The sequence below is a fragment of the Anopheles bellator genome, chromosome 1 (assembly GCF_943735745.2).
Source record: "Anopheles bellator chromosome 1, idAnoBellAS_SP24_06.2, whole genome shotgun sequence".
NCBI classification, from domain to species: domain Eukaryota; kingdom Metazoa; phylum Arthropoda; class Insecta; order Diptera; family Culicidae; genus Anopheles; species Anopheles bellator.
This window is the reverse complement of record NC_071285.1, coordinates 43629646-43652879: the sequence shown is the minus strand read 5'-3', so window position 1 is coordinate 43652879 and position 23234 is coordinate 43629646. Positions and strand designations below refer to the sequence as shown.

The following is a 23234-nucleotide window of genomic DNA, read 5'->3' as shown; positions in this document are numbered from 1 at the left end:
AATCTTATCCGCGGTAACGCAGGTCAGGAAACAAATTACCTGGCAGATCAAAACGTATTTCGGCGGGAACATGGCGCAACGAAAATGAGGATCTTCCGCAACGGAACTTAACTAACCCACTGAGAGTGAACGCTACTTACACCTTCCTATTATATAGTATCCAGAAGCAATAGAAGAGGCCATTATGATTGCGTAACAGCATAAAAGGCAGAGAATTTATCAATCAGACTGTTGCCCGCAACTCTAGACAAGTTTAACGAACCCCCAACTTTGCTGCCTACAGGTGTTTGGTGACAGTTTGCCGTTAAAGCAGTCGAGCTGTATTAATGGTTCAAATCATTAATCGACAGCAACTTCGGAAAAAAGTCGTGTTTCGAATCCAAGATACTACATCAAAGTGCTTGTCCAATGAACGCAGTGAAGATAATGGACAAAGATTGCAGATGCACATTGGCTTCTGCACTCGTGGGTTTGTTTCTCAATTTCATCCAGATTAAAATTACGGACAAGTTCGGTGTACTACTTTACTTTTTGTTGTTTCATTCTTTAATGTTTTCATTCTTCTGGAAATAGTTTCTTCCTTTGTCTCTGCAGCCCGTTTTACTTGCATTTTCTTATAATTATTTTTTTTGTTTTATCGGGTTTTTCACTCGCATTTTCACTTTCACCCCAATTTATTCGTTATTATCATGCGCTGCTTCTCTCCCCCTCTCTCTTTCTCTTTTCCACTCTCTTTCTTACTATCCTTCTGACTCTCTACTACTACTGTCTCTGTCCTTCTCACTTTCCCAGTGTATATAAACTAAAATAAATACAATCTTTCGTATATATAATAACACATTTAATCAACCGTTTCGTTTTTAGTTTTGTTTTGTGTGTCTGCATGTTTAACTCATTCACTTCCTTCAAACTCTGTTCGTAGCTGTATTATCTCATTTATCCTGTGTTTGTTATTTCTTTTTTCGATATTCATGTATTTTCTGGATATTCTTTTGTAGGCGTTTCTAATATGCTGTTCTCTCTTCCTGTTATCTTTTTTTGTTGTTCTTCGTCTCTTTTGTTATTCTGTTCGTTCCTTCTGATGGCGGCGCTTTGGTCTGCTCATGCATACAGCGTTGTTCCTAAACAAACAACCGTGTTCAACATGTGCTCCGATGTTGGTTACCGGGTTATTTTCTTCAGGAATTCCTTCAATAAAATGGCAACTGTATTTTCATATGGTTTGGTGTAGTAGTAGTAATCATTCAGCAGATGGTAAGATACGAGAGATGCGGTTTGTTATTCCCTTTGGCAGAATTCATAAACTTATTCAATATCGCACTACTTTGCTCAGCAAACTTCATACATTTATAAACAAAAAAAAACTTTGTTTCAGTAAACAGTTGCGTAAAATAATAAGATTTTAAAATTACGATTTTGGTGATGTTTTACAGTATCACCGAGTCCATGGTAGTATGTGACTAGAACGATAACGCTGCCACAACCAACGGGTAGTTTGGTGATTTACCCTCTTTGTGCTTTAGTTTGCGATGAAATCTTGTTCGAAGATCCATTATTAGTTGTTCCTTGCTGAGGTACCGCTTTGACCTCTTTTTTGCCCAAGTCACAACTCAAGCACCCACCACCAAGTTTATTTCAAAAGCATCAACATTTTGTACCACGTTATCAGAAGTTTTCCTTCGCTTCTTTTTGCACCGTGCGCAACACTGAAGATAGATGAGAAGTGAACGAAGTACCTTTTTGTACTTCAACAAGAAGATCTGCATGCTGGGCTGAACATTGGATCGGATGGGGCGAATGGCGAAGCTCTGCCTTCCACTCATTGCTGTGAGAAGCCATCAAGCAGAATCCGATTCCCAAGCCATGCATGTTTGAACCCAAGGAGAAGTGAAAATTTATTTTTGACTTTAAAGTAAGCACTATTGACCGAAAACTGTGACTAATAAGAAAGAGTTTGCAATGTCGTCGACGTCTGAACAACAAGAATTCATTCGAATTCATTATGCCACTGACATGAAGGAAGGTTTATATGAACGTACTTTACAATATAGAAGTATGGTTTGTGTCTAAGGTACTACAGTGTTAGCCGTTTCGGGTACAGCTAGTTATGTGTTACTCTTACTCGGTTTCGTTCGGTTTAAATATAGTAATCCATGGTTTGTTCGGTTGATTGTTATAAGAAAAATGCTTTCTCATTGTGGTTAGTGGTTGATCGGCACTGTAAAGTAAATAGGTGTTCTACTATGAACGGTCCATTCCGGGGATACCTACTGTTGTCTTTTCTATGCACACAGAAACTGGCCCTAGACCACTGTCTCATGGATATACAAGGAACAGCACCACAGTTTCCACACCAATCCTGTCGCGGGTTGTTGTCTTCACGAAAAGGTGCCTACGTAACTCTTAATGTCCTCGCATGAAATAAACGTATGGTGGCAAAGTAACAAAATCTGCGGATAATTTGCGGGGTAGGGAGTCTCGGCTTAGAGAGTATGGTCTTAGACGTCCTCAAGATTGCATTGGTTAAAATGACTTGATGAACGTCAACCGAATAGTGTCTAAAAAGTGCTGAAAATCGGAATTGTTTATGCGGCCTCATTGTAAAAGATATCGATTGATTTGACGTTGATTTGGTTTGGAAATTCTAATATTCGGATTGCAGAGGATCAGTACATCGTAGCGGTGCCTGCTAATATTTACCGTGGTCGTAGGATCGCAGCCCACACACACACACTCATTCACACGCACACACACACATTGGACCACCATCATTGGCTAATCACAAATTCGAACCATTCATAGCCATCGTTTGTTTTAGTAGTAATGCCTTTTAACACTGTGATTTGTTTACATTCCTTCCCCGCGCCATCCCTCTGGTAATCACGCTACACCCTACATCGACCCCTGGTTCGATGGCTTTTGGCCGTATCTATCACAAACAGCGATCGGATTTGTTTGTGTTCTCGTCCTCGGAGAACAAATTTTGTGGGCAAAATTGAAGAGAAGAAGCCTTCTGTGTGCGGCTTTGCTCTAAGCAAAATTCCATCCCTTTAACGGAACAATCACACGCTACGGAACAGTGAACCCCCGCGGCCGGTGCGATGCCTTCGATTACTTCACCCGTGCGGACGTGTGCACGGTTTGGCGGCATTCGTAATAATATAACGAAACAATGGATCGTAAGCGAGCAGCGGTAAAACGTTCATCGTAACAGCAATCAGGAGCGAACGATAAACATTAATTTTTGAAAACGGCAACTAAAGAAAACATTGCGGCAGCGGACATTCCCTGCACATCGTCGTCCTCTCGCGCACTGACATGCATCTAATAACGTTCGCCACGCCGCGCAATTCCTTTTCATCGAATTTTAACGATCGACCCAACACATTCATGTGTTAAGTGTAGCTCTGTAGCACCCCGCTTCGCGTTCGCGATAAATATCTCATTCTTTTGGTGTCCCGAAGACAACAGGAGTTGGGTCACACGTTGGGTTGTAACAGTGTCCTTTTTGTTCCGGTATGGTAGATCCCCGTTCCAGTTCCCACTGTTGCTTGCGGTGTTGTGGTGGCTGTTGCGCGGTTGCGTTTAGTTTTATCTATTTTGTTTTAAAAACGTTTTCTAAACGTCGCGTCCGTAGCGAGGCTCGGTCGATCAGTACTGGAGGCATCGGCACCCACAGAGCACAGGAGAGATGTTTTGCTGAATAGATTCACGTTGCCTGGTTCACTGGTTATACTCTGCAGATAGATTCACGTTGCCGGACATTTGCACCAAGCTCCTCCCGATGCTTTCAGATCACATTATAATCATAGTTTTTTTTTGCTTGTTGCTTAGTTTCATTTTTGTTTCCGTTTGTATTTGTGTGTACGTGTTGTTGTCTAGAATTGTTGGGTACTACGAACGGTTCTGGTTAGGGGTTACGGTTAGTGGGGATTTGCATTCACGTTGCCTATGTGTACGCCGGTGGACAGTGGACTACTGCCCTATCGTTAACTACCGTCTCACTTCCTCCGGCTGGTGCGGCACAAGCACGCACTCCGCAATTGGCGATGATTTACCGGAGAGTTTTGGTTGCCTTATGGCCACTGTACCCACTGTTGTGCTGTGGTCGTGGTGTGAACTGACGTGACGCTGTGTGGGAAAATAGGAAACCGTTGAGTAAAGTGTGGCGATACGCGATTCTATACGATCAGATGGTGATGGTAATTTGGTAAAAAGCGAAGCACATTTAAAACCCAACTGGCACGACTGAGCGAACATGAAGCGGAACGATCGCAATGAAAAAATCAAAATGAAAATACTATGAAGCTGATGGCTAAGATCGGGCCGACCGATTGGGTCGGCCACCAATCGGAAGCAGCTGGTCGCTTTTACCTGGCATAACCATGTTCATCGTGGGGTACACACCGGCTAGAGGACGTATCTCGTTCGGAGGCGATCGGCGACTTTGCGGCAGCGCGAGCGAGGGCTAAAATGAGAGAAGACACCATGAACCCGGCACACGAACGGCTTTCGCCTTGTGTCATGTACTCACAAAGTAGGCCTGGCCGATCTTGACGTAGGACATCCCGGCCGCGGCAGCGTTGATCGGAATCAGCTGCTGATGGTACGGTTCGACGGCGGCGGCCGCCGCTGCGGCAACGGCCGAATTGTGCATGACGGTGGCCGTCGCTGCCATGGCGTGTGGATGGTGCGCCGCGTGGCCTCCATTGCCACCGGTGTTAGCCCCGCCACCACTGCTGCCGCTATTGCTTCCAACGCTTCCGCCACGCTGCGAGTGGCCACCGCCGGTGGCATAGTACGAAGCCTGCCCGTGTGGCCCTCCGACCCCGCCCAGCGATTGGCCACCGGGCCCGTGGGTATAGTAGTGTGTCGTCCCTCCACCACCGCCGCCACCGTGGTGGTGATGGTGCTGTTGCGCCCCGCCTGATTGTAGGTGCTGCTGATTGCCGACATTGTTTCCGTGAGCATTGTGGTGGTGGTGTTGTTGCTGATGCTGCTGCGGATTGTGATGGTGCTGCTGGGGAGCGCCGTGTGCCATCGACTGTCCTCCATGGTGTCCGCCGCCAACGTGGGAAGTCGGCGTCGACGGATGGTTCGGTGCTGCTCCGTGATGGTGATGGCCGGCTGAATGATGCGTGGACGGTGGTCCCTGTAACGGTCCCTGGTGACCGTGCTCGTGCATGGACGACGACGTAATACTGTTCGGCGATCCGTTACTTTCGTTCGAGTTCGTGCTCGGCGTGTTGCGGCTGTTGACCACGTGATAGCTGTTCGTCGTGCCAAAGCCACCGCGCTTCAGATCGAGATTTGGCGGCTTGGAGGAACGGTTCAGTCGGGACTTGTCGCCACCCATTCCACCACCGTTGGCGGTCGGTGGACCGACTACCGCGCCGGTGGCCACCATGGTCGGGAGCGTTGGAATCAGGGGCGGTTTGCTCGAGGAGCTGCCCTCGTGCCGGTTACTCTTGCCCGGCGGCGGTGGCCCCAGTATCAGAGGACCTCCACCAACCGTCGGTCCACCGCCATTGTTCCCTGTGTTGGCCGGAAAGCTTCCACCCGTTTTTCCCGGCCCGGCAAAAGAGCCACCTGTGCCGCCGCCACCGCCGGTCGGCCCATTCGGAGTCATCTGACGGACAGTGGTCCCGGAGGGGTTACTGTAATTGAAGTAACTGCCACCGGACCCACCGGCTGTGTTCGGTAGCCGTCCCTTGCCCTGGTAGCCGCCACCGGGGCCATTTTTGCGTTCCTCCGTCACCGTCGTGGGGCCCCCGTAGTGGTGATGGTGGCCAGTGGCCGCCGCCACGTAACCGGTCGCCCCACCGCCATGCGGTACCATGGGAGGCGTGGGAAACAGTGGCATTCCACCCTTGCCGCCATGGTGCGTTGGAGCGGACATTGGCAGCGACAGCGGTGTGCTGGGAGTCGACTGCGGGGTCGGCGCATTCGGTGCACCATTATTGTTGCTGCCGTGGCTCCCGGTGCTGCTACCGTTGCTGCTGCTGGTGCTACTGCTGCTGCTGTTGCTTCCTCCACCCGCGACACTCGGTCCATTCGCGCTGGAATAGTGAGCCCCTGGACCCACTACCGGATCCTGTGCACCGACGCCGCCACCGTGCGGATGAGGATGGTGGTGACTGTGATGATGATGCGACAGCTGCGGCTGCTGCTGCTGCTGCTGGTGATGATGGTGATGATGGTGAGCCTGGGGAGGCAGCTGTTGCTGCGCTTGCTGTGCGTGAGGATGGAATGGCGCGGCAGTGGGAAGCATTGAGTTGACGGCCGTTGCGGCCGTTGCACCCGCCGTCGAGTGAGGATGCGCTGGCATCGGGCTGGCGAATGGAAGCATGTTGGGGTAGAGGGGCTGCGGAAAAGCGGCGTACATCGGGGTGGCCCCCGCCGACGACGGATCGGGCAGTGGCACGGGAACACTGGAGGCAAACGGGGAGATCGGCACGGGCGTCACCGATGCACTATGGTTCGATTGCGTCGGCGGTGGATGCGGAGCTCCGTGCGACTGGCCCCCGATGTGATTGTTCGGTGGCGTTGTGTTGCGCTTGCCGGACATCGTACCACCACCGGCCACTGCCGACGATGAGCCGGACGTGGCGGACGCGGCAGACGTTATGATACCACCACCACCGTTCGTTGGGGTTTGTGCGATCGGAGGCGGCATCAGGATCGACGCACTGCCGACGGCCGTCGACGGTACGGGCGTCTGAGGAACGTAGTAAGTGATTGGCTGGTTCCAGTAATTCTGGTACGTGGCACCTGAAACGAACAACAGAAAACAGTCACTTTGTATTGCGCTGTTCCCGGGCCCACCAGCGCGTGGGAACCTACCATTGAACGGATATCCGATGCCGATCGGATAGCTGATTGGATACTGCGATAACTGGGCGGCCGCCGCGGCCTGTGCAGTTGGGAACTGGTCCGACGAGTACATGAGCGGGTTCTGGTAGAGAGGCGCCCCGCCGTAAGCAGCGGCCGCGGCGGCTGCAGCCGTGGCCACCGCCGTCGGTGTGTACGCGATCGGGTGTAATACTGTCGAGGTGGCACCGGCCGGAGCGGTGTAGAGAGAGGCACCCGGTGTCGAGCAGAGACTGGCGGTGTCACGCTGCTGTGGGTCGTACACTGGCACGAAGTACCCACCGGACATCTCTGCCGGATCCATCGTCGTGGGATATGTGTAGACGAGGGAGGACGGCACCGCGTAGATGGCCCCGTCCGGCTGTTGGAAAAAGAGCACCAGACCATCTTCAGCGCCGAAGCTTAGCGCCGGTCCACTAGCATTGCACTTACCGCAGTCTGATATGTCGTCGTAGACAAACCCGGCGTACCGTAGACGGTAGCACCCGGGAGTCCGCTACCTCCACCGTCGTACGTGACGGTGTACGCCCCCACTGAGCCACCACCAGCGCCACCGCCGCCTCCGCCGACGCCACTACCGACGCCGTTCGGCGGAGTGGAGCTGGCGTAGCTCGCCAGGGGAACCACAGTCTGCACCACGTTGGCCACCTTGGCCATGTCGTTCTTCTTGTCCACCTCTTCGACCTCCTCTGGGCCGGCGTCGGTTGGGGTTTCGCTGCGGTCCTCCGCCTCATCCTCGTCGTCCTCGTCTCCTGCCTCCAGCGTGCTGCTGTTGCTGACCGGTTCGTGGACGTGGAGCAACTGAACAGCGGACACGGCCGACGACTGGATCAGCCCCTGATCAGACACGCAATCGCCCCCCGAGGGTGTCAGTGCCATGCAAGACGACCCTTCGACCACCTCAGGCGCTCCTTCGCCCACCTCGTCGAGCAGCGCGGACCGACCGTCGTCTACCAGCAGTGTTGAGTTGGCAGTATTCAGGAGATTACTGTTGTCGTTCTGATTAGTACCGTAGTGAATCTGAAACGAGCCCAATAGTACCGTTACATCGGCGGGCCCTTCGACCGCGACCCTGTCACTGCTACTAACTTCATTCATATCAACTGGTTGCAATTCGCTGGCCTGCAGCATAGGACTAGTGGCTTGATGTTTCTGTAACTTCAATGCGCCAAGCTCGTTGGTAGTTTGTGAGATTTCATCGCAGATGCTCGAGTTTTCTGGGGAAAGGTAGCGAAAGAGTGTGGCCACTATTACTTGACCATGCGCCAAGAGAACCACCCCGCTCTCCCATCGTACCATCAAACTCCGCACTATCTTTGGTGCCGAGCAGCTTTAGGCCACCGGTGCTGGCACCGGTTGCATCGTAGCAGCCGAGCTCGTTGACCACCTCCTCCGCGATGGTCGTCGGCGTCGTAAGGGTGGGGATAGGATTATCGCCCGGCCCGGCCATCGCCGTCTGCTGTCCGCAGTCCACCGTCCTTCCCGTGAACGGCGCATCGATCGAGCTGTCGTACGAGCTGCTGCTGTTCAGATTGTGCTTGCTGCTGAAGGACTTTTGCTTTTCGAACTTGCGCTTCGACAGTTTACCGTTACCCGGTGGCCACGGGCCTCCCGCCCCCGGCGGTAGGTTGGAGGGATCGAAGTGGTACAGCGTGCTGATGGCGGGTGAGAAAAAAAAACAGGAAGGAAAGGTTAGAAATCGGTTTCCAAAACGCACATACCGTCTTTGTTCACCTACCCGTCCTGGTTGACGATCGGTTGGAACGTTTGTGGATCGATCAGCACGCTTCCCTTGGGCACACTGGCCATATCGGTGACGGCCCACATGACACCGCATGTGGCGGACGGCGAGGGGACGCACGGTTCCGGCGTGTGGTCGCCGCTACCGTAACCGGTCGGTGACGGCGTCACCGAGTCGGACCGAATCGACTGGGTTTTGTAGCTGGAAGTAAGGTACGACCTGCGTTGAAGGTAAGCGTTACTTTTCCGATTGACACAAGGGAAGATTACCGGAACCCATGCGCAGGAGCAAACGGATCGGAACTACCAACGGTTGTAGCTGCGTGGCAAGAGCGCTAGCATATCGCGTCATACAGCAAAGTTAAGCTACCTTTTCTAATACTCTAATCAAACATGGGCCGAAAAGTCTCGAAACTAACACATAGATGGCGCTTGTCTTTCTGAATTCGCCGCTTTTTCAGGTAACACTAACCTTGAAATGAAAACTGTTAATATTTCATAATTTTCTTTATGATTTTGTGTTTTTCAAACAAGTTCGTATTTTAATTTTACACTGCTACTAAAGTACAAATACCCTTCCAGCGGAGCAATGGCTTGAACAGTGTTATAAAGGCTCCGTTCCTAACAAACCGAAAGGCATTAAGAAACTCGAATGCTCGTTTAACACAACAAATGTGGCAACTAAACGGCGGTGAAACGGTACAAGCCATCGGCTCTCGCTCCGCTGATCCACACGCGCGCGGTTCCCGGGAATGCTTCCGATGCGTGCCACAACCGCGTCCACCTACCCACTGCTCGATGGCGACAGTCTCCACGGGGTGTTCTGGCTGGCGTTCGAGTCCTGCTTCGAGAACAGCCTGGCACCGGCACTTTTGGTCGACGTGATCGAGTCGCCACGCAGCAGCGATGCGTTCTGGGACGAGCCGCCGTAGCCGCCGAAGCTGTGCGATTTCGATACGCATGGCCGTTCGTCCGATCGGCCTTCGATTGACTGTGAAAATAGGGGAGTGGAAACGGAATCGGATCAAAAACGTATCCGGACGCATCGCGTTGGGAAGGTCGGGAAACGTGGGGTCGTGTCGGGGTGCGTACCACTGATTGAACTTTCAGCAGGCGGCTATTTTGCAACTTCTGCTGGTGACGGGCGGTGACGCTCAGGTCGGCCAGTATCGTGCCGACACCACCACCGCCCCCACCTCCACCAGCGCCGCCACCTCCGGCACCGTCGGTGGAGATCCACTGCCACTGGTCGGACTCGGAATCGTGCTGAAAGCCAACCGGAGATGATGGCGCGCGAGGAATGACGGGCGGGATGGTTTCGATGATCGGAAACGAAAGGATAATCAGTTTAGTCTTGAGGTACGTCTTGAGATCTATGGGAACGCGCTGAGAAGGGCGGACATCACATACCTCACGGTTTTTGAAAAGCCTCCGTTTGCTCTTCTCGTACTCCTCCTCGCGCTCTTCGAAGCTCTTCGTCTTGCGATCGAGCATGCCGCGGTCCGGGCAGTGCAGCAGCCCGCTCCCACCACCGTTCCCGGCTCCCCCCATTCCGCCGCCCACGAAACGCTGGTACTCGTCGAAGCTGTGCGTGTCGCGCTTCAGTATCGACTTGCGCGGCTCCTCTGAGAAGCTGTCCGCGATCAGGTTCTTGAACCGGATGTCCGGGATGCGCGTGGCGGGTGTCACCTCCGCGATCACGCACTGCTGCGTCGCGTCCACGTTGTGCTCCATGCCGAAGTACGCGGCCACCCGGTGGATCAGCATGCGGTTGTAGGAAGACATGGGCGGAAACTTCATCTGGCTGCGACTGCGGTCCATCGCCAGCGCGAGCAGCTCCTTCTCGATCTTCATCAGCATGTTGCGGTCCTTGAAGTTCTTGTTGAGCGTCTCCTTGAAGAACTGCAGCAAGTTGACGCCACTCTGGTCAGTGAACTGATCGCATGAGTTGTCCCGCGAAACCATATACCCACTGCTCCCGCCGGAGCCGCCGCCACCGGTATTTCCGGTGCCGGTGGCATTCGTTACTCCACCGCCCCCGGTGCCACCGTCGACACTGGACGATGAGCCACCGCTCATGTGCTTTAGCCGGGCCGCCTTACTGCCGCCTCCCTTACCGGAAGCACCGCTACGTTTCTTGCCGCTACCACTTCCGCCACCGGACCCGCTGGCGGTCGGTTGCGAAGTCGACGTTCCGCCACCCGGCGCCGCCATCAGGTTGATGGCGCCGCTGCTGCCGCCGCTGCTCCTCCCCGTAAGGCTCTCTTCCATAGGACTGTCGCACCGGATGTAACGGGTTTCCGTTTCGTGCGAGAACTGTATATTGATCGGGGTGCCGGCCGCATCGGCCGCGCTCCGCCCACCACCACCCGAGGGACCTTCGTCTTCGTCTTCATTATGGCTACCGCTAAAGTTCACCTCCCTCTGCTGCTGCTGGTGGTGGTGGTGGCGCAGACCGTGGCGGCCACCGTCGTTATCACAATAGTTGCTATTCGCTGCTGCCGGTACGGGTGAGGCCACAGACGTCCCACCGCCCGTTCCATTGCTGTCGCCCTCGTGCAGATCCTCGCTCGGATCGTCGGTCCCGGTGCCAAGCGACGGTGGCATTCCGGACACGCGCACCAGGTTGGGGATGCCGCCTCGGTTCCGTGTACTGCCGATGTCACCGCCACCGTCCGGTTGATCTTGGCCGCTGCCTTTGGAGTCACTGGCACTCTGCGGTGCTTGGTCGTCGTCGCCATCACCACCACTGCCCCGCTCGGTGCTGTTGGGTTTACTCGCCACAGGCGTCGTCGTCGCGTGTTGCTGACTGCCATTCTTCCCACCAGTGGCCTTCGTCGGGGCGCCCGGATGATGGCCATTGGCCGGATTGAAGGACGTTTTCGGTGGCGTCAGCTTTGGGAAGTCGACGTCCAGCTGACTCTTGCCGTTCGGCACAGTGCCGCTGGCGGTCGGAACACCGTGCTTGCCGAGACGGGGCGAGTCTGTGGAGTCACCGCCAGCATCGTTCACGGTGGGTCGGTCCGGCAAACAGGATGGTCCGTTGCTGAGCACGCCGCCATCACAACCGCTGGGGGTCGTCGTGGCGCCTCCGGGACTACTGCTGCTGCTGCTGTTGGTGCTGCCGATCGGGTTGCTGCCGCCGTGCTGCTCGGATGGAGATCGTGGTGTAGGCGTACGGGGCGGGGAAGTTGACTCACGCATGGCGTGACTGCGGGTTAAATGCTTGCCTTTTCCACCAGCAATCTACAAGAAGCGGGGACGAAAGAAACAAAATGAATACCTATTTTGATTGGAGGATTAGAGGAAATCAAGTGGAGTATGCATCGTTCTCAACATAAAACGCGCGACCATGTTTAAAAACGGTAAACCATAACTATTGATCCGTTAATTATGCGTGGCATTTACTGGGCCCTCGCGGGTTTAACAAAATCACGGTTCAATAGCGTAATTTAATTGCACCGCGCCCTGTACCATATAATTAATGTACCTCCACACACTACATAATTAATGGCCGTGCCACTCCACGACTGGCTACCGTCGCTTAGAGTTTGCAACCGTTCCCCGAACACTTGAAGGTGCCACCGCACCGCTAAGCCTCCGGCCGAACATCCGATGGACGGTCCGCTCCTTAGCACCTTAATGAGAGGGTTAATTAAAAGTCCTAGCCTAAGCCCCGCAACGGTTCGCCCCTTCTAATTACTATCCACCGTCGGGCCGGATGGGTCAATCCGTGCGGTGCGGTCATGCGGAGACACTGGATCGCTGCGAGGGAGAAAGCACCCGGAATGACCTGCGGCCTTAAAGGCTCACGTTTAAGCGTGGGGCGCTGAAAGCACCCCCGACACACAGCACTTAACAACCGCTCAAAAGGGGGAGGTGGCAGGTGCTCGGACGCATCGGAACTTATGGGAAAGTTAACGGACCCAAGGTTGGCGGGCCTGTGGGGGAGCGCAGTATGGTTGGGTGCGGAAATTAAGGTGATTGAATTTTACAGCACGATCGATTTGTGATGGGGAATACGGTGGTTGTGGAACGATATCACAAAATGATCACGAAAATGTATTTCCAAGGACCACGTTGTAAGGACCAATTCAAGAAGGACTAACAGCAAAGGTCCACGATCCGTGTTGTTTCTGAGGATAACAATCATTCTGGTTCCTTTCCATAATTGCAAGGGGGGCCAAATTGGGCAAAAAAATTTAAATTAAAATGACCGCTATGCAACATTTGAGATCAGGAACCTGTAATGGAACCCAGACCACAGACCACATTTTCTAGCGCGGCATAATTAATCAGGTTTCCTGTTACTGGGATTTTTACTAAAATATGTTAGGCCTTTTTTAAAGCTCAAACGTGAACGGCGAGTTAATTTTGACTCTAAATTTCGCTTCCATTACTAAACTTAATTACAGATCAAATATCAAATCTATCAAATCATGCGCATGGCACAGCTTAAAAAAATGTTGCTTAAAAATACAAAAACCACACAGTGACCAAACCAAAATAACCGCAAGTGACCAAATAATCGCACAGTGACACACTTAAGCCAAGGAACAGCACCACATCGTCGAACCCCGATCCATACGAATCGATCAATGGACGATTCCGATGGCACGATGCAAAATAAATCACACTAATCCGGTTCGGCTCGGTGATAGGATTACGCACCCACGGTTTCCGCTTATTAACTTTACTGATAAACGAATTAGCCAGCGAACGGCGGGCAACGGCAAGGCAAGAAGGAAAACCAAACAGAGCCACCCCCGGAAAAGTTGCAAGTCACGCCGCCCCCCGGAAGTTGCTCATCAGCTTAGTTCGGGTCTATCGAATTTATGAACGGGCCTCCGGTGACAGCCGACCGACCACCGCGCTACTGTTTGCTCTGACTAATGACAGTGGAACGGAAAATTACTGGCGGATTAGTTTCCAAATCACTCTTCGTTAGACGCATTTACATTGATTAGTGGCACACCTCGACGACCACGACGTCGGAAGCCATCCGGCCACTGGGAAAGATTAGACAAAATACGTTGGCCAAACATCGGAAGAACCGAGACGCCACATAAATTTCCGGCTTCCCATCGGAACCTGGCGGCGGCCGTTCGCCGAACAGATCATTGTGGCGTATCCCGGTGCCGTAAGGTGGATCGTAAGATGGAAAGCGCAGATGTGTTGGTTTGAAAGGTTGGGTTTCTGGACTTTGTTGCCATAATATGCACGATCGGCCCTGGTGCTGCTAAGTGTGGAACCGGATCAGGGATCAAGCTACTCTCGGATCGAGTGATTTTCAGAAAATTATTACGGATTGATGAACAATTCATTGAATTTTTAAACTTCATTAAAAATATACTCAGTTCGTTAAGCATTGGACCATTAAGGGTCAGCCGGCTGAATGAGCTTTTACATTGTGATCTAAGCTTGATAATACGTTGGTGTTGAATTTCCTTCGAAGTATTAGGTTGTATTGGAAAGTATCTGCAGTTTAAGAGATTTAAGACTGACGGTGAACAAGATTATATTACGCCGATTACAGTCAGTGGCATGGAGGACCATAAATGATTCAAATGATACGCTCAATTTGAAATGCCGAAACGTCAACTCAGTGTAATGCTTCGGTGGGGTTTGATGAAGCATAATTAACCATCATAAGTCACCAAATACCTTTGACCTTCACTAGTAACGCCCGCAGCACAAGTGTCGCCAGACCACTACGACATCGGCCAAGCATTATTAAGCCGATCTCCGGAAGCATGCCCCGGTTCATCGCAGCACCCCCAAAAATTCGGACGGCTTTTCGTTGTAAATTTCTTAGCAACCACAATGGTCAGCACTCCATCATGCTGGCGTGATTAATTCGAGAATCGTAGGGAGACCCACACCGGGGCTTCGCTGGTCATCGCCGGTCGACCTCCGAGGGCGCCCCTAACGGAGTTCGGGACGGGACGAAGAAAGCTAATAAACCCGGGGTATTAAAACGATTCCGCAAAGGTCGTCAATCTGGTGACCGCGACAGAAACTACTCGCCCGGGGCCAAGGACGCAGGAGACCGGGACCTACGAGCCACACGAAAATCACGCTCATTTACGATCAATAAATTCCGACCTCGATTCCGACCGGCCCAAAGTTTCTAGGCTCCTGTCGCCAACACCGTCACCATCTCCAGCCAGTAGTTTCCTGTCCTGGTCCTGCTTCACTAGCAGACTAACCACCCGGCAAAGGTTGGACCGGTACATTTTAATGCCGTCCAGGTCGTAGCAGCGCGCAAAGTTGACTAGGCACAGAAGGCCTTCGCCGCTCCGCAGCGCCGGAAGTATCGCGGGGGAAATAAATCAAACGGAAAAGCAACTGACACAGACCCAACAACAACAACAATTGGCCGCGTAACAGTGAACTTTAGGAAATGTCAATGTCGATATACGTTCGATGTAGTCACACAATTTTACGCGATAAATATCCATTCCGCTCGACACCCTGCGACAGAGGCTGAACAAAAGACGCCCAATACTCCGGAACACTAATGATGGTCACTAATGGAGGTCGGTCTCCGCAGAAAGGTGGAACGAAATTTGAGCGCCGGAAGTTGCAAAGTAATGTTTTTCACGGTCAACTCTATCGGATCGGAGCCCAGGTGTTTCGGTAGAACATGCTGTCGGTTCAATTTATGGCTCTTCTCCAATGTTCGGTGAATAATGGGCGAAGGATCGATTTGAAACAACTGCTAAAGAAAAATGGAATGAACTTTTATAGGGTGTTTGGGCATATTTCTAAGTTTCTAAACATACACAAACATGTTCTCATTCCGTCAGCTCAGGTGATAACTCGACCGGAACCGGAACAGGAAAATAAACCGGAAATTAAAAATACAATATTTTAACGAGAAATTAAACAAAACAAAACATGGACCAATTTAAATTATTTTACTAAAATTATCGAATTGCACTCTATTGTATTATTCAAAATTATTTCAATGGTCCCAAAAAGAAAGCGAAAAATAATGCACAAGATTCTACGCCATAAAAAGATAGTAACTTCTTGTTGAAAAACTTTGAGCTTCTAAATCAGGCGCTTTTGTAAAGATTGTTTAGCAATCTTTTAAAATGTTCACCGTATTTCCGTTACCGAGGTACAATGATACAGGTCAACCGATGGCGAACAGTATCAGCAATTCAAATAGAAAAAATCCATAGCAAATCCAAACAGAATTGTTCGCCAATCGATGGCAAAGACCTTGGACAACATTAACGTGGTGCGTACTTTCTCATCCGGTGGGAGGTCGGCGTTTGGAGGAGTCTACCACGGCGCTGCCCAGAACACTCCACGCTGTTGAAACTGGTGGGCTAATTTCTCCATTACTTATTCATCATCCAAGTCCATTCCAGCCCGACGGAGCATATTGCTGTGTTGCCGGGTTGATTGTGCCGGAATGTAATTATCCACAAAGAGATACGCTGTGTACCCCGCCGAAGCGTGCCGCTAACAAAAGGATTGTTCCTTCGCAGGGCATAAAAAGGATGACACATCGCAAGTGTAGCGCACGCGACACAACCTTCACCCCGGGATAGCCCCTATTGTTTCTGGCGAGTTGTGTCTTTGTTTTGTTCCGGTGTCAAGGTTTACGTGCACTTTTTCACCGATCAGCGTGGGAAGATGGCCGCCAGGGCTTGATTTTTTTTCCTGGAGAATACCACAAAAAGCATGAAAAAATGGTTCACCTTTAAATGTCCCGTTTGTTTGACGGCCCCAGTGATGCTGCCGCTGCCGGTGAGCAGGGCGGAAGAGCATACAAATGTCAATTATTAAAATGACCTCCAAATGTCCTCCAGTGTGCAACGGGAAGGGAGGTGAAAAGAAAGGGCCCGAAAGAGCATAAAGAGCCGCAGCATATGCCACGCAAAGCGGGTTCCCATCATTTGGTATGCATTTTTCATTGTTATTACATTTTTATTTTCGGTTACGGGATTCCGAGCTCCTTTATGATGATTGGCCATATTTCCCCAACCAAAGCAGCATGGTATGTGGAATGAAATTTTAATTATAATTAGTAACGCGCTGACAAATGGTATTTATTTCCCATTATGTCAATAGCGTTAAATATGCTGACGTACTTACACGCTTTTTAAGCCATTTCCAAGCGTGGAAAAACCTTCAGCTTTACCAACAAACTCACTATATGTATCGTATGGTTATAAGTTCAATATGCTGTTATTCACCGAATACAAAAACCAATAGTGTGCGAGTATTTAAAGCAAAATCCTAATGTTTTGACGTGCGCCACCAGGCGCCTCCATTGCGGCATGACAGCCGCGTTCTGTAAAAAAAAAACGGAGAATTCATCGTACAACGAGCATCGAACGAATGTTGAAAAGGAATGTTAATGGAGTAACAAGGATGGAATCCTAAGGCCTCCGTCGCAAATACGAAGCAATTTATTCTAAGCATAGCAAACGGGTGACTGCGAACATACAGTAAAGCTCGTAAGTTTGTGAAATGTTTTACCATCCTTAGTTTATAAAATGTTTAACATTAACTATTAATGTTTCAAACACACTAACAAATCACATGATGTCCAACAGCAGCATTAACTTTAAAGCTGCGAAGGTGATAAACACTTTTTATTCGTTCGGTGGCATTTTAGAGTCAGACACAGTGCACGATCATTTTTCAACCGCCGCAATTGCGCCCGACGGCGGATGTACGGGCACCATCTGCGGCCAAATGAGCCAAGGCATGCCACCACACCGTGGCGACCACATGACGCGAACGGTGACGCAAATCATCCCCAGGACGGATGGACGCACGATGACGAGCGCTAAAAATGGCCGGCAGGCAGAGCCGGTCGATTGTAGTGGCTTTCGAGCGCGATCATTTAGCGCGTGCACACGAAACGTGACAACAATACGAAAGACAAACACCACAAAACCTATCTCAAGCGAAACACAATCACGACGTCATTAACGACGACGGCCAGACGGCCGCTCCTTCTCTCTCTCTCTCACTCTCGATGAGGTGCGGCGTATTTTCAACTTCCGAAAATTTTCGGTTTTCCCAGCTGGCCATTAGTCATTTCTACGGTCTTTATCGGAAACAACCAACACACACATAAACAACTTAGCCGCGCGCGTTGATGTTGGCGCAGATTGACGAACGGAAAATGTCGTGCGGTCATCTTCCACCATCTCGATAGCCTCTCTCTCCTTCTCTCTTTCTCGGTCTCTCGCCCAATCTGTTGGTTCGATTTTTTGGCAGCGACAAAAATGCAATCTATCTTTAGCCGAAATGGCGAACACGGCGTCGTCGTCCCCCGGTGCCACCGGTACCAAACGAGGCAGAAATGCTACACGGCAGGAACGTGTCGGAGGCAAAAAAATTGCCCCCTTCAATGGACGCAAACAACATGATGATGATGATGATGATGATGAGATGTCGCTTGGTTTTTTCGTCTTTCGATGATGTTTCCCTTTAATGTTTACTTCTATCACTTTCCTGGTCATTTTCACAACTATAGCCTGTCTGCGATTGATAATTCATTTTGTATGTTTCCGTGTTATCTATTGAACGCGAAAGCTTCTCTTAAACTAGTTAATGTTGAGTTGAATCTATGCTTCATGAATGCTTTTTGAATTACTGTTTTATCATCGATCTTATTTTAGTTTGTGGTTTCGTTATCCTAATAAATTTATTTGTTTTGCTGCATTTGTTTCATGTGTAAGAGCATTTAATGTGGGGACAACAATGTTCATACTACAACCCCCAATGTTGTCTACCGGCATCATCCGACGGGTACGTTATTTTAAAATTACGCCGCACGTTACACACGGCAGGATCCTCTTTCGGAGCGAGTGGTGAAAGAAGAATTTCATTTTACCTCACAACGCACAGCGAAGAATGTTGCCCGTGTTATGCGCTGCTGAAACCAGTCGCCAAGCGCCCCGAAAAGCGCCTTCATCCAGGACAATAATCTCCAAACGCAGAGCGGCAAAAAACACCAACAATCCGAACCCGCTAAAGCCCACGAGTGGGTCGCAAACAAAACATTACATTCTTTTTTCAACACTTTTCATCCTTTCGCCACCCCAAAAACACACAGGAAGGGCTCGGCTGACGACGAAGATGCGCGTGGGGCTGTAGAAATGTTCCCGAGGGAGAAAGAAAAACAAATGAATTCATCATAAATTTAGCATTCGCTGACTTCTGCCTCTTATAAATAAACGCCCGAAACTGAGCCTCGTAGTATGGTAAGGAACCATGTGCGTACACTTTGACTGCAAATGATTCCGCATCCTACCGACGGACGACGGTTGCCTACGACTTTTCAATGTTTTCAGCAGCATTGCGCGAAGTTTTTTCGTTGAATCAGCATGATCAGTAGAGGTACCTCGGTAATACCCCGTTGGGAACCATTGCGAGCCTTTGCCTGTATTTCTTTTGCCAGTCCGGTAAGCAAATTGAAGAAATGATGATCAGCCCGAAAGCAAAGCGAAGAAAACAAGATGACCTTCCAACATAATGTAAAACCAGAGGCATGAAACGGTTTCGGTTCATTTCGAGCGCAAATTTGTATGGAAACTTCATTACAGCTTAAAAAAGGGCCGAAACGTACGGTTTTTGTTAAACTTCCTGCTCCAGAATTTTGACTCCTAGATAACAATGCTCGCTGATGCTGCTAGCATAGCATAATCTAACTTTTGGGTTCGCCATACTGATCGAAGGTAGACGAAGGAAACGAGCGTTAACTACTGTTTCGCTCACCCGAGCTCACCACCTTTCCGGGTCCGGAACCGGGTGATGTTTGGCCGTTTAAAATCCCCCGCCTGTGATTAGGTTCGCCGGAAAGGATGTCGGTTTCGCAAGTCGTCTAATTCAATTTGAACGGTTCACCGCGCAACAGGGGATCGTAGCCAAGCAAAGGAATAGCCAAGCATTTTCACTCGGCCAACCTCAAACGGTTCCATCTAAGTTATGTTTCGAGGTGCGAAAATTATCCGTAACTAGCTAGCCCCGGCGAGTTTCGACACACTCCATTTCATTCTCATTTCTCGACTACCCGGCGTTTCCGGGGATCGGACTTCTGGATGACGTCCGATCGGCTTCCCTTCCCGCCTCCCGTTATTCCTCCGTTTCGAACGTTCGGCTTCTCTTTTCGATGGGTCGAACGATGGGTCAGCAGCGTGGTGGAGCTCAACAGGAGCCGTGTCACGTGTAGCACGTGCCTCCGGCTCCTCGATCACCCATCTTTCGGGTAACCGCGCGCAGATCGCAGGACACTCTGGCATCCTACAACTTCTGTTGCATCTGACCCCGCGATAGGATTGTGAAGATTATTTTACTGATGATTTTTAGTATAATTTATGCTCGACCTCTCTCTCTCTCTCGTCGCTCACGAACTGTGCCGTTGTTGGGGGGGCCAAGCCCCAAAACCCGGTCTGTAAACAGCGCTCGTGCCGATCCTAACGCCCCTTTTTTGCAATGCCACAAGGACAATCATTAAACTAAATCAGATTCAGCAAAATAACGGCAGCAAAGGACCAGGCGCCTCCATTGCGGCAACGGCAGACTTTGCTAAACAACAGCACGGTGGTTACTGTCTGATGAGCAATTTGACTTAGGTTAGAATAGCAAAGTCAAACCAGAGTGCGCCAATTGTGCGGCCCCAAACATAGGACAATGTAAATAAAGTCTTTGTACCCGGCAAACTAGTCGATGCCGAGAGAATGAATTAATGGTCCTCCTTCTAGAGTTTCGGAAAATTGTACACAAAACCGAACGCAACTCTCATTTGGTCCACATCACTAAGGACAATTGGAATCAGGATCTTTAAAAGTAGCTCTCCTAATTTCAGAGCCGGAAATTGAGAGCCACAATGTTGTTCATTGGAATCATACTGATCGACTGTTCGAATGTCGTCGAATTCATACATTTTGTAAAAACTTCATAAACTTTTGCTACCGTCGCGGCAGTTTAAAGAGCTATCGGTGTCCTTCTCATTAACACGACGCAAGTGAACTTAATTTAAATACACTATTTACAGGATGTGAGGAAGCATTTTACAGGTTGTATGATGCGTGCGCATGGAATTCATTTTTTTTTTTTCAAACTTACAAACAAAAAGGTCGTCAACGAACAACGAAAATACACTCAAATCCATAAACACGCATCGTGTGCAGGTGAACATCAAAAGCTGAAGCATTATTAGTTGCGGTGCATATCGGAGGGCTACGGTACACGTATTTTATACATCATCCCGACCACGGAACTATACGTGGCGGGGTTGAGGTTGAGCATAATTTAATTAAAACAAATGGCGGAAGGAAATAAGCATAAGGACACTTATCTGGCGGCGCACACCACACCGAGGAAAAAACAAATCGTCACGAACCACGGCAGTGTGTCGGGCCGGAAAATTGAGGGAGGTAAATTTGGAACCACCCGGAGGACGACCACCATCGTTCCCGGAACACAGAACATACCCTTTGCTGTCGGCTTCCGCCGGTCGTCTGACGGTTGCTGTTGGTTGACTCGGACGGCGGCTGCTGATGCCATTCCACGTGCTGACCCTGACCACTTGCTGATGCTGGCTCGGAGGAGCACCCCCCGTTCGGTGGGTGGTGGTGGTGGACGCCACCGGCCTCCGGGTCAGTGGTACTTGCCGGTTGAGTCCCGCCGTCACCACTCGCTGCTGGCGGGTCTGTGGCGGAGGCTGTGACGGTTGCTGCTGAGGCAATGGCTCCGGGCGCACATGGCATGTCGGCGGAGGGAAACCCGTTTTCCACCGGCACCACCGGGACTGGGGCGATGATGCGATGTGCGTTACAGACTGTGGCCGGGCCTACTGCTGCTGCTGCTGCTGCTGGTGATGAGGCTGATGACGGGGCAGGTTGCTGCTGCTGCTGCTGCTGCTGCTGAGCAGCAGTGCCCATGGCCAGCAGCAACGAAGAAGAAGAGGAAGAAACCCTTGCTGTTGCTGGCTGTGCCGCTACCCGGGGCGACTGGAGCCGCGCGGATGGCACTACGGCAGCGGCCCCCGTCAGCCGTCGTCTGGCGGATGGCGGTGATGGGTCGGTGAATGATGAATCTAACGGAGGCGCTGTTGGTGGTGGCGATGATGGTGGTGGCGGTGAATGTGCGACTGATGCCGACGACGACGACGGTTTCCGCCCCTTCCTGCTCCGTCGGTGCTTGCTCTTGGTCGTACCTTTCTTGCTGGTTAATGAAAGCAAAAAGTCTGCGCCGCGCAAAGAAGACGGATCAGTAGTAACGCAACCGAAGTGTAGATGTATGTGCGAGAAGGTGAGCGTGGCGAAAGAAAGTGTCCCGCGAAGTCACGGAGCCATACAAAGAGAGAGACAGAGAAAAAGAGAGAGAGAGAAAGAGAAAAGAAAATGGGCAAATTTAGAAACGGGCCAAACTCAAGAGCAAATGAAAAAACGAAGCTTCCAAAACAACACGCAAATTCAATGGAAAGAAAAGAATAATTAAACCTTTTTTTACATTTCACCTCCCCGAATCGCGAGATTTTCCTTTCGCGAGACAGAAAAACTAAAGAAAAACGGATTGCGAAACTCGTAGAAAATGTGAGGCTCCAAAATGTGCCAAGTGTGGTCTCTCTCTCTTGGTGGCCCTGGAGCTCAGGAGCCAGCGTGCAGCGAATGTTGAGGCGGGTGCGTTGCTCTAATGCTGTGCGTGTTATGCGCGATACACAATTGCGATATATTTATTCACACTACCGTGGGTTTGGAGTGCTCACCGGCCCCGGTGAACAAGCTGATGGCAAGCTGAAGGTGAGCAAAGCTTTTACTCCTAACTACACACCAAGGCTAGCAAATACGGATACATATACATATATTATGGCATTAAACATCGATACGATCGTCAATTGAGGGTGGTCTAATCCCAAGCCGTCTGTGGAAATGATACTGGAAAGAGGCGTTAGCGTGTGTGATTACTGGCCCCTTTTCATCCACAAAATCTCCCGATCCTTCGATGTGGAGTAGAGCTTGAAACTGGACCTAATGGAGAGCGGCTCATAAATTGTTATTCAAACGAGAAGCTATAATTAAACAGAAAACACAGACACTACTCGGTGGAAATCGACCAACTTTCATCCGACCGCAGCGCGACAAATCGAAAAGGATATCTTCTGTTCCGGAGTTCTCGAGCCAAGAGATACGGAAACAGTCTAGTGTCTTAATGTCTAGGTGTGTGCGTGGACTTTACGGCAGGCGAGAGGCGCCGTAAAGATGCACAGCGTGCGATAGTCAGCGGCTTAAGCCAGCCACCAACCCATAGCGAACGATGAACGTGAGCATCGTCGTCGTCCTGCTGCCCGGTCGCTCCAGGCTGCCACAAGACAAAGGCAACCGGACGGAGGATAAAGAAACAAAAACCCCGGGGGCCTTCTTGCAGACGGATGGAAGACAGGCTGGCTGGCTGGCAGATGGACGTCGAAGCACCGCAATCCAGGCACTGCGGAAAAGTTCGAAACTTTGGAACACGGAACGGAACGGCACCACAACTTCCCGTCACGGAAGCAGAGGCCACCGACCACCCTCCCCTTAATGGTTCCGGCGGTAAACTTTCTTGAAGGCTCTCCTTCTTCCAGTTACTGCCAGGCGATGATCCAG

General features: G+C 50.8%; 1 protein-coding gene across 1 annotated transcript; it reads right to left on the bottom strand.

Moving 5' to 3' along the window:
- Nucleotides 1–525: 525 nt before the first annotated feature.
- Nucleotides 526–21530, bottom strand: LOC131215667 (protein encore). The gene is made up of 12 exons (XM_058210059.1): nt 21081–21530; nt 10021–11856; nt 9703–9876; nt 9399–9601; nt 8609–8830; nt 8167–8525; nt 7960–8087; nt 7303–7890; nt 6844–7231; nt 4535–6771; nt 4375–4468; nt 526–4131 (listed from the first exon to the last, which is right to left on the bottom strand). The coding sequence occupies exons 1-12, from the start codon at nt 21528–21530 to the stop codon at nt 4055–4057; spliced, it is 6756 nt and encodes a 2251-aa protein (XP_058066042.1). The 3' UTR covers nt 526–4054.
- Nucleotides 21531–23234: the final 1704 nt, after the last annotated feature.

Bases quoted from the DNA above. Each gene is read 5' to 3' on its own strand.
- LOC131215667 (XM_058210059.1), bottom strand. From the start codon at position 21,530: ATGGGCACTGCTGCTCAGCAGCAGCAGCAGCAGCAGCAGCAACCTGCC. The intron at 11,857-21,080 runs GTATGTTCTGTG...CGCTTCTTGTAG, and splicing joins GCGGAAGCCGACAGCAAAGG to ATTGCTGGTGGAAAAGGCAA. The intron at 8,526-8,608 runs GTAGGTGAACAA...ACCCGCCATCAG, and splicing joins CCGATCGTCAACCAGGACGG to CACGCTGTACCACTTCGATC.